This window comes from Scyliorhinus torazame, chromosome 18 (assembly GCF_047496885.1).
Source record: "Scyliorhinus torazame isolate Kashiwa2021f chromosome 18, sScyTor2.1, whole genome shotgun sequence".
Taxonomy (NCBI): domain Eukaryota; kingdom Metazoa; phylum Chordata; class Chondrichthyes; order Carcharhiniformes; family Scyliorhinidae; genus Scyliorhinus; species Scyliorhinus torazame.
In genome coordinates, this window is record NC_092724.1 from 59369795 (window position 1) to 59386633 (window position 16839).

At 49.0% G+C, this 16839-nt stretch overlaps 1 protein-coding gene across 1 annotated transcript in view; it reads left to right on the plus strand.

The window, feature by feature from the left end:
• Positions 1 to 16839, plus strand: part of LOC140395236 (procathepsin L-like) — a 129049-nt gene that overhangs the window by 52112 nt on the left and 60098 nt on the right. The window contains exon 3 of the mRNA XM_072482788.1: positions 1574 to 1810. Within this exon, the coding sequence (XP_072338889.1) occupies positions 1574 to 1810 (237 nt within the window). The remainder of the gene's footprint in view (positions 1 to 1573; positions 1811 to 16839) is intronic.

Genomic DNA, 16839 nt, shown 5'->3' on the forward strand with positions numbered 1-16839 from the left:
GCCGACAGCGCCAGTGCCAATGGCACCAATTCTCCGCTCTCCGGAGAATCGGCAGATTGACGTCGGGGTGGCCCTGGGTTTCACGCCCGGCCCCGGGGTGAGGGAATCCCGCCTACTGTGTTCCTTGGACAAGTACCTCGAATCCCTTAGTATTATTGCTTTCTGCTATTCAATAATACCCTGTGTTTTTGTTCTCCCTTCCAAAATAGCCAACTTGATTAGTGGTATCACAGCACTTCATTATGACAAAGAATTTACCGTCCATTCCCAATGTTTCTGTCAAAATAGATTCTTCTCTCCTTTTGATATCTAAGTGCTTAATATTTGCTCTTGTCAGTCAGCCAGCACCATGGGCTTGTGTGTCTGTTGTACTTTCTGAATAAAAAGCATGGGATGGGTTCACTGGCACCAAACCAAGTGACAATTTAAAAATGATGACACAATGTTGACAGTGTTCAAAAGACCAGCTGCATTAACTCTCCATGGCCCTAATCTCCCCGCAGTGATGGACTAAAATCCAACACTGGGACCAATGGCAATTTCTTTTCTTTTATAAATTTAGAGTACCCAATTTGTTTTCCAATTAAGGGAAAATTAGCGTGGCCAATTCACCTACCCTGCACATCTTTTTGGGTTGTGGGGTGAGACTCGCGCAGACACGGGGAGAATTTGCAAACTCCACACGGGATCGAACCCGGGTCCTCGGCGCCTTGCGGCAATTTTAACTCCATTCTGATATCTTGGCATTCAAATCATTGGAAAATTGATTGGACTGTGAATGTGAAGTAATAAAGACATGAAATGTTTGATCCCGGTTCAAAATGGCACCATTCCCACCCCCAAAAGAGACTAAACTGATTGGAGATCGGCCCATGGACATCCTCTGTTTTCTCAGATTTGATGTGTGAACCTCCACAATTTATGTGGGCAGGATATTCGACCATGGGCATCATCAAAATGAAACCTGATCTTTGTGTAACAACTACTTTCCATTGTGATCAGAAATGGAAATGCTGCCCGACTTTCTCCTCTAAATCCCAGGGCTCTAAGGCCAATTCTAGACCAACTGCAGCCTGAGCTGCGAGCAGGGAATTAAGACCAGGCTGGTGATGGAATCTCCGAGCCTCCTGATCGGGATTTTTCAGTTAAACCCCAATAAACTCAGCCATAATGGAGGACTTTACTCACTCTCCTCACTGTGAAAGTGCTCTGGAAGTTTGTAAGACCAGAAGCTTATCAAATTATTTCACAAAAAATCAGGCATCAGTGCTGCTATTTTGTTTGTTGTACCCTAGACCAGAGAGATTCTTTATCACCTTCAGGATCTCCACCCACCTTTATCCTGGAGTGTGGCGAAATGGATGGACCATTTTCCTGCAGTTCTTTACTTTAGTCAAACATTAGCCATGAGAATGGAATGTCAGTGCTGCTTGATACTTTAATCGCTCTTTTTGCTAAACTCAGTGAATGGGTGAGAATGTGGCCCTGTGCGGTTATCTACTCTCCTCCTGAACCTTCTCCATTAAAAATCCATCAATTCATTAATGAATGCCTGATGTGTTTTCCTTTCTAGACTGATAAAGAGTTCAATGAACGCATGAACGGATTCCTCCCAATCGAAGCTGATAACTCGACTGAAGAATTTGAAGGAGACGAATTTGATGAAGATGAAGAAAGTGATGGAGATGATGAACTTGATAAAGAAAGTGATGGAGCTGATGATGAACTTGATGAAGAAAGTGACGATGATGTGACACCTGTAAATGTCGATTGGCGTAAACGTGGCGTTGTAACTCCAGTGAAGAACCAGGTAAAAATCAGGAGCAGCCAATCTCGTCATTATTGGGGTGAGATTTTAATAGTCAGCTGCTCTCCAAATTTCTCGTCCCGCTCATGACGATGCCCACCGGTGTCAGGGCGGGAAAATCCCACCACAAGTGTGAGGTTCTAATTGGCTTTGAGTTTCGGTCCTTTTTGCCTGAAAATGCCGCTGCTGCTTACTCACAGCAGCTGTTTATGTGCATTGGTTATGGTCAGGCATGGAATCATGGTGGGAATTGTCGAAGTTAAGTTCATTTTTTTACGTAAAAAGGCTGTTAAATGTTGTACTCCAAAGTATAAAAGGTTTATTAAGCTGTTAAAATAGATTTAAAATTGAAGTGTAGAAGTACAATTGTTCCAAGCTAAATAAGAATTTCAGATCTAACCTGGCCAAACTCAAACCGGACAAGTTTCCGAGATGTGCTCTCCAAGCTCCTTATCAGATTATGTCCAGTCTCACTTCATGAGCATTCCATTGTATACTCCAATTATGCACTGTTTAATTATTCAGATGCCTAATGAAAAGTGAATGGGATACATAATTTATATAGAAAACACCAACCAACCTAGATATAAGTTGTGTAGGTCGGAGGAATGAGTTCCTGTCCCCGTCATCTTTTGATCAAAGCAGCCAATTCCATGTTGTGGCTTTTCTATGATAGTGTCTGAATCATTTAAACCGACACATTGTACCAATTAGAATTATCAGGATAATTATCTGGATAATGACAAAATCCATTGATATTATTCTAACCCTTAGTCGATGACCCCATCACTAAATTGTCTCTCATCATGTGAGATGTCCCCTTTTAAATACAGCATTACATTGCTTCATATACATGACATTAGAACGTAAGAAATGGAAGCAGGGGTCACCCACTCAGCCCTTCAAGCCTGTTCCATCATTCAATATGACAATGACTGGTCTTTCAACTCAACTTGTATAGAACTTTGGTGAGGCCACTGTGGGCAATTCTGGTCACCACATTATAGGAAGGATGTGATTGCACTGGTGGGGGTGCAGAGGCGATTCACTGGGATGTTGCCTGGGATGGAAAATGTGATTTATGAAGAGAGGTCAGATTGGCTTGGATTGTTTTCGCTGGAGCAGAGAAGACTGAGAGGTGACCTGATCAAGGTGTACAAGATTATGAGAGGCATGGACAAGGTGGATGGGAGCAGCTGTTTCCCCCAGTTGAAGGGTCAGTTACAACGGGACACAAGTTCAAGGTGAGGGGTAGGAAGTTTAAGGGGGATATGAGGGAAAACGTTTTTACCCAGAGCGGGGTGACGGTCCGGAATGCACTGCCTGAGAGGGTGGTAGAGGTGGGTTGCCTCACGTCCTTTAAAATGTACCTGGATGAGCACTTGGCACGTCATAACATTTAAAGCTATGGGCCAAGTGCTGGCAAATGGGATTAGGTAGACAGGTCAGCTGTTTTTCAAGTGTCAATGTCGACTCGATTGGCCGAAGGGCCTCTTCTGCATTGTATGATTCTTTGATTCTGTGATTCTGCAAACTATTGGGTCCAATCACTTAGTTTTCTCAAACTCATTTGGCACATGCCCTGAATGGCATTCATAATCAATGAAGCAATTAACGTAGTGCCCATTTGATGATGTATTTTTGCTGTTTCCCTGTTGTAGCCTCAACCACTTCCTGTCATTTAATTCTCCACATCCCATTAAATATCATTTAATCTCCATTCTAATCCCAGGACGAACTTTGACACCCAATACACTGTCATCAAACCTTAAAACATATACTGAACATCCACAAATCAGTCCAAATTCTCAGCACAATTTTGTATATATTTCTTAACCTCTTCTGAGGTCTTTTATTTTCCAAAACAGCAATCAATGTTGTACTTGTGTCCAATTATTATTTCAAAATGACTCCAAAGGCAAAGATCAGTATTTTTGGAATATCAGGACTGGTCAATTAATTTCATAATCCTGATGAAAGTTTGTTCTTTAATAGACAACATGAGCGGGATTCTCCGACCCCGCCAGGTCGGAGAATCACCGGGGGCTGGCGTGAATCCCGCCCCCGCCGGTTGCCAAATTCTCTGGCACCGGATATTCGGCGGGGGCAGGAATTGTGCCGCGCCGGTCGGTGAGCCCCCCCCGGCGATTCTCCGGCCCGCGATGGGCCGAAGTCCCCTGCTGGAATGCTTGAGCTGGCGAGGATCAAACCACCTCTCTTCCCGGCGGGACTAGGCAGCGTGGGCGGGCTCCGAGGTCCTGGGGGGGACGATCTGGCTCTGGGGGGTGCCCCCATGGTGGCCTGGCCACCGCGATCGGGGCCCACCGATCCGCGGGCGGGCCTGTGCCGTGGGGGCACTCTTTTCCCTCCGCCTCGGCCACAGACTTCACCATGGCCGACGCGGAAGTAACACACCCCCTGCGCATGCACGGAGATGATTCAGCAGCCGCTGATGCTCCCGAGCATGCGCGGACTTCCACCGATCGGCGAAGTCCTTTCGGCCCCAGCTGGCGTGGTGCCAAAGGCCTTTCCCGCCGGCTGGCGGCGTGCCAATCACTCCGGCGCGGGGCTAGCCCCTCAAGGTGAGGGCTTGGCCCCTTCTCCGCACCTTTGGGGCGGCCTGATGCCGGAGTGGTTCACGCCACTCCATCCCGCTGGGACCCCCCGCCCCGCCAGGTGGGGGAGAATCCCGTCCATGAGTCAGACGTTACTTGGATTCAGTCAATATTGCATTTAGAAATTGCTCAATGTTCATAATATGAATTATGAATTATTTCAGTGTTCTCACAGAAGATGGTGGCACAGTGGTTACCACTGCTGCCTCACAGTGCCAGGGACAAGGGTTCGATTCCAGCCTTGGATGACTGTGTGAAGTTTGCTTCTCCCAGTGTTTGGTTTCCTCCGGTTGCTCCAAATATCACCACCTAAGGGTCCGGTCCACCTCCTCCTCCACTATCCTGGCTAAGACTGTGAACACTCTCGCCCAGAATCTTCCCAATTTTTCGCAACCTCAAAACATGTGCATGTGGTTCACTGGCCCCCGTCCTACACTTCTCACACTCACCCGCTACCCCCTGAAAGAACCCTCATTCTCGCCGGAGTCATATGCACCCTGTGCACCACCTTAAACTGTATCAGGCTCATCCTTGCACAAGAGGAGGTCCCGTTTACCCTTCAGAGTGCCTCACTCCATATTCCCCAATTGATCGCCCCTCCCAACTCCGCTTCCCATTTCTCCTTGATCTTCAATGGGCGAGGTACTAAATGAATACTTTGCCTCAGTATTCACCAAAGAGGAAGAATTGGTAGATGTTGAGTCTGGAGAAGGGGGTGTAGATAGCCTGGGTCACATTGTGATCCAAAAAGGCGAGGCGTTGGGTGTCTTAAAAAATATTAAGGTAGATAAGTCCCCAGGGCCTGATGGGATCTACCCCAGAATACTGAAGGAGGCTGGAGAGGAAATTGCTGAGGCCTTGACAGAAATCTTTGGATCCTCGCTGTCTTCAGGGGATGTCCCGGAGGACTGGAGAATAGCCAATGTTGTTCCTCTGTTTAAGAAGGGTAGCAAGGATAATCCCGGGAACTACAGGCCGGTGAGCCTTACTTCAGTGGTAGGGAAATTACTGGAGAGAATTCTTCGAGACAGGATCTACTCCCATTTGGAAGCAAATGGACGTATTAGTGAGAGGCAGCACGGTTTTGTGAAGGGGAGGTCGTGTCTCACTAACTTGATAGAGTTTTTCGAGGAGGTCACTAAGATGATTGATGCAGGTAGGGCAGTGGATGTTGTCTATATGGACTTCAGTAAGGCCTTTGACAAGGTCCCTCATGGTAGACTATTACAAAAGGTGAAGTCACACGGGATCAGGGGTGAGCTGGCAAGGTGGATACAGAACTGGCTAGGCCATAGAAGGCAGAGAGTAGCAATGGAGGGATGCTTTTCTAATTGGAGGGCTGTGACCAGTGGTGTTCCACAGGGATCAGTGCTGGGACCTTTGCTCTTTGTAGTATATATAAATGATTTGGAGGAAAATGTAACTGGTCTGATTAGTAAGTTTGCAGACGACACAAAGGTTGGTGGAATTGCGGATAGCAATGAGGACTGTCGGAGGATACAGCAGGATTTAGATTGTCTGGAGACTTGGGCGGAGAGATGGCAGATGGAGTTTAATCCGGACAAATGTGAGGTAATGCATTTTGGAAGGTCTAATGCAGGTAGGGAATATACAGTGAATGGTAGAACCCTCAAGAGTATTGAAAGTCAAAGAGATCTAGGAGTACAGGTCCACAGGTCATTGAAAGGGGCAACACAGGTGGAGAAGGTAGTCAAGAAGGCATACGGCATGCTTGCCTTCATTGGCCGGGGCATTGAGTATAAGAATTGGCAAGTCATGTTGCAGCTGTATAGAACCTTAGTTAGGCCACACTTGGAGTATAGTGTTCAATTCTGGTCGCCACACTACCAGAAGGATGTGGAGGCTTTAGAGAGGGTGCAGAAGAGATTTACCAGAATGTTGCCTGGTATGGAGGGCATTAGCTATGAGGAGCGGTTGAATAAAATCGGTTTGTTCTCACTGGAACGAAGGAGGTTGAGGGGAGACCTGATAGAGGTATACAAAATTATGAGGGGCATAGACAGAGTGGATAGTCAGAGGCTTTTCCCCAGGGTAGAGGGGTCAATTACTAGGGGGCATAGGTTTAAGGTGAGAGGGGCAAGGTTTAGAGTAGATGTACGAGGCAAGTTTTTTACGCAGAGGGTAGTGGGTGCCTGGAACTCGCTACCGGAGGAGGTAGTGGAAGCAGGGACGATAGGGACATTTAAGGGGCATCTTGACAAATATATGAATAGGATGGGAATAGAAGGATACGGACCCAGGAAGTGTAGAAGATTGTAGTTTAGTCGGGCAACATGGTCGGCACGGGCTTGGAGGGCCGAAGGGCCTGTTCCTGTGCTGTACATTTCTTTGTTCTTTGTTCACCACCCGCTCACCCCACTGCTCCCCCAGCCACTTATATATATCCCCAATTCTTGTCTCCCCTTCCACTTCTGGAAGTAGCAATCGCTCCAGCAGTGTGTATCCCGGCAATCCAGGGAACCCTCTCCAAACCTTTCGCACAAAGTCCCTAACTTGCAAATACCTGAACTCACTGCCCCTCAGCAGCTCTACCCTCTCCCTTTGCTCCTCCAGACAAGCGAACTCGTCCTCCAAATACAAATCCACTTCCCTCCACCTCCTGTATACACTATCTATCCACCCCCCCCCCCCCCGGCTCAAACCCATGATTCTCGCACAGCGGCATTGCACCGACATCCCTTCCATCCGAAAATGCCTCCTCAGCTGATTCCACATCTTCACCGTGGACTGCACCACTGGGATCCCCGAATACCTACTCGGAGCCATTGGCAATGCTACCGTCACCATAGCCTTCAAACTAGACCTCTTACAAGATTCCTCCTCCATTCTAACCCACTCTACCCCTTGTCCTTCCCACCACCGCCCCACCTTGCCCACATTCGCCGTCCAATTATAATGAAGCAAGTTCGGCAACGCCAACCCCCCCCTGCTGCCTCTGCCTCTGTAGCAGGGTCCTGATAGTATTTTAGTTTATCTCATTTTTAAAGATGGTTTTCCCCGTTCTTTATTTACAATTCAGATTAAACCGTTCAATAATTTCTCCATTATTTAAGCACTGTTCAAGGTTCATTAGCTCTTAAAGAGTGAACAGACCAATCAGAGGATTTCTCAACGTTATTGCTATAAAGAAACAAAAGATCTGCCAGATATTTATTGCACACAGGACCCTTTTAACTTCCATCAATCCTAAGTTAGAAAGATGCTGACAGTTTGCTAATGGCTATCGCATTCCAGTAGAACCAATAGCAATAAAGAATATATATCCAATTATTCAACAGAATTCCACAAACACCAATTACTCTCAACATTCAATTTTTAATAAACTCATATCAAATAATGATTTTCACCTCATTTATAATCACAAGAATTTCACTGTGGTTAACATCAAAGTCTAGTTTTCACAATTTAATAATTTGGTTAACTTCAATAACCCCGATTCCATTCCGTAATATTTTAAACTGGTAAAAGGAGCAGACGTAAATTTATCAAAACCACGCTTGCTTACAAGAAGCCATTGAATTAAATAATTTTATTCTTCAGGTACCTTTTGAAATGACTGCAAAAATACTCAGTATAACTGAAGAAAATATTAGTCTCACAGTTAAACACACATTCTGACTTGAAAAAGATAGAGAAATAAAAAGGACATTCCATCTTGAATTCGGAATTCATGTTCTCACTCAAACCTTTTACCTCCTACACAATCCTTGATATTCTCCTCTATTGGGATATCAAAGGGGTGTTACAGGCACTGCTTGGGCACTTGACACAATTGGTTCCTGAAATCCAGGTTGTAACTCGAATAGTCATAAGTTTGAACCGATTTTCTTGTAGGAATAATAGTACAACTGGGGAATTGGTTCTTGAGCCCGGGCTGGAAATCCTTTGTGGGCACCCGGTGTAAAATACTCTCAACACTTGCCCTGTAATGCCTGCACGCCTCAGCACAAGTTCCTCGATTGCGTGGGGGATATACTGAAGCCATTCGATCACTGTCAGTTGCCTGTTTAACCTTGAAGTTCTGTGAGTCTGAGCACATATTAAATAGAACATGAGTATGTAAAAGCATTAAAATCACGACAGTTGGGCAAAAATAATTAAACAGAATAAAACACCTGTTTATAACCTAATAAAGATAGTTCGACCTGTCCAGTGAAACAGGTAGAATGGAAGAATAGAACCATAGAATTCCTACAGTGCAGAAGGAGGCTATTCAGCCGAAAGAGTCCGCACCAACCCTCTGAAAGAGCACATTACACAGGCCCACTCCCCTGCCCTATCTCCATAATCCCAGCCAACCTTTAGACACTAATTGGCAATTTAGTAAGGTTAATCCACCTAACCTGCACATCCTTGGACTGTGGGAGGAAACCGGAGCACCCGGCAGAAACCCACGCAGACATGGGGAGAAAGTGCAAACTCCACACAGACAGTGACTCAAGGCCGGAATGGAGCCCGGGCCCCTGGCCCCTGGTGCTGTGAGGCTGCAGTGATAACCACTGTGTCACCATGATACTCTAAAGGACAGCACGGGATGTCAATGTGCATTTATGAATGTGTTGCCGTGGCATCATGAACATAGAACATTATAGTGCAGAAGGAGGCCATTTGGCCCATCAAGTCTGCACCGATGTGGCGCGATCGAGCAGTTTAGGCCTTTACTCTCTCGAGTTTCGAAGAACGAGAGGAGATCTAATTGAGGTATATAAGATGGTAAGAGGTATTGACCGAATAGACGTCGAACAAATGTTTCCTCTTGTGGGACAATCGAGAACGAGAGGTCATAGTTTTAGGATAAGGAGTGGCAGATTTAAAAGAGGTGAGGAGAAAATACATCTGTCAAAGGGTCGTGAGTCTGTGATATTCACTACCCCAGAGTGTGGTGGATGCTGGGATATTGAATAAATTTAAGGAGGAGATGGGCAGATTTTTAATTAGTAATGGGGTGAAGGGTTGTGGAGAACAGGCAGGAAAGTGGAGTTGAGGCCGAGATGAGCCATGATCGTATTGAATGGCAGATCGAGCTTGAGGAGCTGAATTGACAACTTCTGCGCCGAGTTCTTGTATTCTAAATTACTGCAATCTCATTTAATGCCTGATCTGTTACACAGACTCCAGAGGGTGTTTCATTCTAAAACTCAATTAGATTAATCCAGCATCTTTTTTTTCCAAGGCTGGCTCTCCTTAATTAACTCTCCAATGCAGTTAATTGGCCTTCAGTTCATTGTTTCTCAGCCCCGACACCAGCTGAGTGAGCCGACACCAGTAACTAACTTGCTGCCATTCTTTCATCTTTTCTTGGGCAAGGGTGTCACATTTATCACTCTAGTCTTTTGGAACGTCCCCGACATTTGGGGAAGATTGGATAATTCTCTTCACTCCCATTCCCTTTAGAATTCAGACTGAAAGCTGTCAGACACGGCAATTATCTATTCTAAACATAACCAGCCTTTCCCATACAGCCTGCCCAACAATTATTGCCCCCATATCCATTTTCTCACCTGACATGCATCATACAATCTCTTTAATTGTTTCATCATAATCTCCCATCTCCCCTTCATCCGAGGAGCCCTGGCTTTGGATCCTATCTTTCCCTCTGGTTGTAATGTCCCTCGCCTGTATCTGAAACATCAATGCATTAATGGTCACCCATTATCTCTTCTAGCTTTTCTTGTCAGTTTTTGGTTCGGTTTGGTTGCCCCATTAACACTTCATTCACTTGCTCCATCTCTGTGATGAACGGTTACTGTATTACTGTACCCTTATCATCATGTAAGGTGATGTCCCCTTTAAAACCGGGCTTGGAACCCTGGGGGACTCTGCCTCTGGCTCCGCCCACCTGGGAGCCGTATATAAGGGGCCGCCTTGTGGGCGGCACCTAGTAAGCACCCGTCTCGGCACCAAGCTAGTTCCTAGCTTATTAAAGCCTTCTTTACCGTTTACTCTCTAAGCATCGCTATTGAGGGTACAACAATTAATAAGCTAAACTACATCAGGATGGACGCAGGCCTTAAACCAGAGAAGCTCAACCCGGAAGCACGGACACTGGAGGCAAAAGAAATGTTTTAATACTGGCTCCGATGTTTCGAGGCCTACCTGGACTCCTCAGAGACTCCCATCCTGCGGCCACGCAAGCTGCGCCTACTCCACTCCCGGGTGAGTCACAGAATCTCCGCCACGCTCGAAAAGGCAACTACCTACGAAGAGGCGGTCTAGTTACTACGCAAGCGGTTTGTCAAACCCATCAACGAGGTACATGCCCGGTATCTGCTCTCTACCTGCCAGCAGCGCTCGGGGGAATCGCTAGACGAATTTTTCGAAAAACTCACCGCGCTCGCCAGGGACTGTGACCATCACGATGTGACGGGGGAAATTCATATGAACCTGCACATCAGAGACGCTTTCGTGTCCTGCAAAGCTCGACCTACATCCGGCAGCAGCTACTCGAAAACGGGGCAAAAGACCTCCAGGACACGCTAACGCTCGCCTCCTCGCTGGAAGTGGCCCGACATAATTTGGGCACGTACCCCGCGGACCCTGCGAGCCCCCCTCTGACTTCCTCAGACTTGGCCACGTTACGAGCCTGCGCCGCATGGTGACCCGCTCAGACCGGGGGGGCACACCGTGCTACTTCTGCGGGCAGGGCCAGCATCCACGCCCACGCTACCCAGCCCACTCAGCCATCTGCAGCTACTGTGGGAAAAAGGGGCATTTTGCGAGGGTCTGCCTGGCCAGGTCCAAGGGCCAGAAACACAAAGAACAGCAGGCCCGAAAATCAGGCTTACAGGCCCGCAGGCCTCGCAATGCGGCTGCGCATCGACCCGACACGCCCCCTTCTGACACCGTCATCCGCCTCGTGCGAATCACAGGGGCGGCCATCTTGTCGGCGGCCATCTTCTCGACCCAACACGTGTGACCGATGGCGGCGGCCATTTTACGAATCCGACTCGGCTGAGGACTCGGACTACCCGCAACTGGGAGCGATCACCCTCGACCAAACGTGGCCAAAACATCTGCAGAACTCGATGATGAAGGTCCAGGTCAACGGGCGCGACAATCCATGCCTTTTCGACTCCGGGAGCACGGAGAGCTTTATTCATCCTGAGATGGTAAGGCGCTGCTCCTTGCGAACCCATCCCACATCCCAAACCATAGCCATCGCATCCGGGTCCCACTCGGTACAAATCATGGGGTATTGTATTGCGGATCTCTCGATCCAGGGCACCGAATACACCCGTTTCAAACTGTATATCCTCCCTCACCTCTGCGCCCCCCTGCTGCTCAGACTGGATTTCCAGTGCAGCCACCGAAGCCTGACACTGAAGTTCGGTGGACCCTTGTCCCCCCCCCTCATGGTATGCAGCCTTGCGACACTGAAAGTCGCACCCCCCTCTTTATTCACGAACCTCACTCCCGACTGTAAGCCCGTCGCCACCACGAGCCGGCGGTACAGTGCCCAAGACATGACTTTCATCAAGTCAGAGGTCCCGCGTTTACTGGGAGAGGGGGTCATCGAGGCTAGCAACAGCCCCTGGAGAGCACAAGTGGTGGTAGTCCGGTCCGGGGAAAAGAAATGAATGGTCGTGGATTATAGCCAGACCATAAACCGCTTCACACAGCTCAATGCGTACCCACTTCCTCGCATAGCAGAAATGGTAAATCGGATCGCCCAATATCGGGTATTTTCCACGGTCGATCTCAAACCCGTCAACCACCAGCTCCCCATCCGACCAAAAGACCGCCCCTATACTGCCTTCGAAGCAGCCGGCCGTCTCTTCCACTTCCTCAGGGTCCCCTTCGGCGTCACAAATGGGGTCTTCATCTTCCAAAGGGCGATGGACCAAATGGTGGACCAGTACGGTTTGCGGGCTACATACCCGTACTTGGACAATGTCACCATCTGCGGCCATGACCAGCAGGATCATGACGCGAACCTCAAAGTTCCTCCAGACCGCCCTAGCCCTTAACCTGACCTATAACGAGGAAAAATGCTCTTTCCATACAACCCGGCTAGCCATCCTCGGCTATGTCATGGAAAACGGGGTCCTAGGTCCCGACCCCGACCGCATGCGCCCCCTAAAGAAACTTCCCCTCCCCTGCAGCCTCAAGGCCCTCAGACAGTGCTTGGGGCTCTTCTCCTATTACGCCCAGTGGGTCCCCAAATATGCGGACAAAGCCCGCCCACTCATAAAGACCACGATATTTCCCCTGTTGGCTGAGGCTCGATCGGCCTTCAACCACATCAAGGCCGACATCATCAAGAACGCTATGCACGCGGTGGACGAAACTATCCCCTTCCAGGTAGAGAGCGATGCATCAGACATCGCCCTGGCTGCTGCCCTCCACCAGGCAGGCAGACCAGTAGCGTTCTTCTCCCGGACCTTCACCGCCTCCGAGATTCGGCACTCTGCAGTCAAGAAGGAGGCACAAGCCATTGTGGAGGCTGTGCGGCACTGGAGGCACAACCGAGCCGGTAGGAGGTTCACCCTCGTCACCGACCAACGGTCGGTAGCTTTTATGTTCGACAACGCACAACGGGGCAAAATAGAAAACGATAACATTTTGAGGTGGAGGATCGAACTCTCCCTACACGTACGATATCAAGTATCGTCCAGGGGAGCTCAACGAGCCCCCAGATGACCTGTCCCGCGGCAAGTGCGCCAACGCGCAGGAGCCATGCACAATGACCTCTGTCACCCGGGGGTTACCCGGCTACTTTATCAAGTCCTGCTACCTACTTTACTCAACAAATGAGGTCAAGGCCATGACCAGGGCCTGCCAGATCTGTGCGGAGTGCAAACCGCACTTCTACCGACCAGACAAGGCTCGGCTCGTGAAAGCCTCGGGGCCCTTTGCGTGACTAAGCGTGGACTTCAAGGGCCCCCTCCCATCCACCAACTGCAATGGCTATTTCCTCACCATTATCGACGAGTTCCCCGCTTCTCATTCGCCATCCCCTGCCCCGACATGATCTCAGCCACCGTGATAAAGGCACTGCACAGCATCTTCACCCTGTTTGGTTTCCCCGCTTATATCCACAGCGACCGGGGTACATCATTCATGAGCGATGAACTGCGTCAGTATCTGCTCAGCAAAGGCATCACCTCGAGCAGAACGATCAGTTATAACCCACGGGGAAACGGGCAGGTGGAGAGGGAGAATGCGACAGTTTGGAAGGCTGTCCTTCTGGCCCTACTGTCGAGAGGTCTCCCAACCACCCGCTGGCAGGAGGTCCTATCCGATGCCCTGCACTCCATTAGGTCGTTCCTCTGCACGGCCACGAATGAGACCCCTCAAAACCGATTGTTTGTCTTCCCCAGGAAGTCCACCTCCGGGGTTTTGCTTCCTCCTTGGCTGACGGCTCCGGGACCGGTTCTTCTCCGGAGGCACGCAAGGAGCCCCAGGTCGAGAAGGTCTGATTACTACATGCGAACCCCAGTTACGCCTACGTCGGGTACCCCAACGATAGGCAAGATACGGTTTCCCTCCGGGATCAGGCACCTGCTGGTTCCCCACTACAGATGCCCCTTCCCTCACAGCTCCCCTGAGGGACCCGGCACCCACAACAACCCCTCCCCCCGGACCCACTCCCCGTCGGTGGACACCGACCGCGTGTGCCCCCTAGCGCCCCCTCTTCTACACACCCCGCTGGCGCCGGCACCACTACCCCCAGCCCCAGCTATTTCCCCTGCGCCCCGATCCCCTACCCCGAGCTGGACCAAGGCTCCGACCACCGTGCTCCCGGACGTACCCTCAACTAAGACGTCCGTGTCCGCCCCACCACCGCCCGAGCTGAGGAGGTCGATGAGGACGATCAGGCCGCCGAAACGAACGGACTTATGATGGTACTTCACCCCCGCCGGACTTTTTTTTAAAAACAAGGGGTGAATGTGATGAACGTTTACTGTATTACTGTACCCTTATCATCATGTAAGGAGATGTCCACTTTAGGATCGGGCTTGGAACCCTGGGGGACTCCGCCTCCGGCTCTGCCCACCTGGGAGCCGTATATAAGGGGCAGCCTTGTGAGCGGCACCCAGTAAGCACCCGTCTCGCCATCAGGTTTGTTCTTAGCTTATTTAAGCCTTCTTTGCCGTTTACTCTCTAAGCGTCGTTATTGAGGGTACAACAATCTCATTTCGCAGCACCAGATTCAGCAAAGCCTCCTCCCTCATTGGACCAGAAGCATTCTGGGAAAGGAAATTCTCATGAACACATTTCAGAAATGCCTCCTTCCGTTTCCCTTTACTATAACACTTTCCCAATTGATGCTTATCTCAGTAACATCCCCCAATATCATCACTCCCTACTTTTGCACTTCTTTGTGATTTCCCTGCACATTTTCCCTTCTGTCTCACATTCCATATCTGGAAACTTAGATAATACCCCTCTCTCCTAGAAAATCACCCCCCGCCCCCCCACCCCCCCCCCCCGCCCCCCCACCCCCAGTTGTGTAATCATACACGTTTTGCCTCCATGTCTAATGAGTAGATTCTGTCCTTGTTACCTCCAGGACATCCTACCTTTGCAACACAACATCAACCTGGTAGCACAGTGGCTAGCACTGTGGGTTCACAGCACCAGGGTCCCAGATTCGAATCCCCACTGGGTCACTGTCTGTGCGGAGTCTGCATGTTCTCCCCGTGTCTGCATTGGTTTCTTCCGGGTGCTCCGGTTTCCTCTCACAGTCCAAAGACGTGCAGTTTAGGTGGATTGGCCATTCTAAATTACCCTGTGTCCAAAAAGGTTACGAGGGGTTATTGGGTGGCAGTGAGGGCTTACGTGCAGTCTCAATGGGCTGAATGGCCTCCTTCTGCACTGTATGCTGTATGTATGTTCCCTAATTGCTGCCATCCTACCTCCCCCTTCCTATCCCCATTTTTTCTGAACATTTTGTATAATTGAATATTCGCAGCCTTGTCCGCACCATTAACCACATTTCTATTATTGCTACTACACCATATTTCCACTTTGATCTTTGTGCTTGTAACTCACCAATTTTATTCACTACTCTATGTGTTAATGTATTCTTAACCTGGCTTTGCAGCCATGCTTAGTCGACTCCTGTCGAATGTGGTACTATTTCCTTCTAGGATTAAGGTAAAGTCACCATAGGCCAAAGATGACCATAGGCTGCTTTCCCTTTGAGGGGGAGAGCTGACTAATGGTGATTTAACCTGAGGGTCACCACACCTCAGGCGAGGGTCAAGATTGAGAATGCAGGGCCTTCATGAATAACCTCAGCTAGTACAGGAATTGAACCCACGTTGCTCACCTTGCTCTGCATCATGAACCAGCTGTCTAACCAAGTGAGCTCAGGCTCCCGAGGAGTATCCAACACTCTCACTTGAAGCACCTTGTTCCACTTTACTACTTTCTTGTGCCTACCCCACTGTCAATTAAATTGAAACCCTCCCCAACCAGAGTGGTGAACTTTTGTTTGAGGAAATTGGTCCCAGACCGAATGGGATGTGACGTGTTCTTTTCGAGTAGGTGCCTCCTGTACCAGAGCTGGTCCCAATGCCCTGAAGCCCTCATTTACTGCACTTCAAGCCACACGTTGATCCTCCCGATTTTCCTATTTCTACTCTCGCTAGTCGGGAGAGTAATCCGGAGCTGTTACCATTCTCCATGATTCCTGAAACTCTGACCATTGGCCCACAATCCCTATCCACTCGATGTCATTGATACTGACTCAATTTCTGGCTCACCCCCTTCATCCTGCAGAATATTCTTAATGATATCCTTTACCCTGACATCAGTGAGGCAACTTACCTCGCAGGACTCCCGACAACATTTACAGAAACACCTAACTATGGAATCTCCTGTATCAATTACATTTCTATTCCATAGTGTTCTTCCTCTCTGGAGTCCCTTGCCCAATGATGCCATAATCTGGTCTGCATCCCTTTGAGGTGTTGTCGCTCCCAGCCATCACCAAAGCTGTGTATCTGTTTGAGAGTGACTCCCCGAAAATACTTGTACTTTCTGCTTCTTCCTACTTCTCCAGATAGGCACCCACCTCCCATCCTTAACTCTCCTTGGCTGGGGAGTGACCATGTCCTGGAACACAGGAAACTCCCATCCTCCCTGATGTTAAGCTTCCCCTCCAGCTCGGCAACCCTGAGCTCCAGCTGAAACAGCTGGAAACACTTCCTCCACACGTGGATTGAAACCTGGGTCACAAGCAGCGGGCTGACTTACTTTACCCATGATTCCATCCCCAATCTTTCTTCTCTAATTATTCCCCGCTTAATCAGAATCAGCACTAAAGAGTAAGAGTGAAATCCATACCCTCTCAAACCTGCCACACAGACACTCACTGATCCCATGTGTCTTCTAGAAATCTCATCAAAAAGATGAACTAACTTCCTTGGTGTAAATCTGTATTGCACC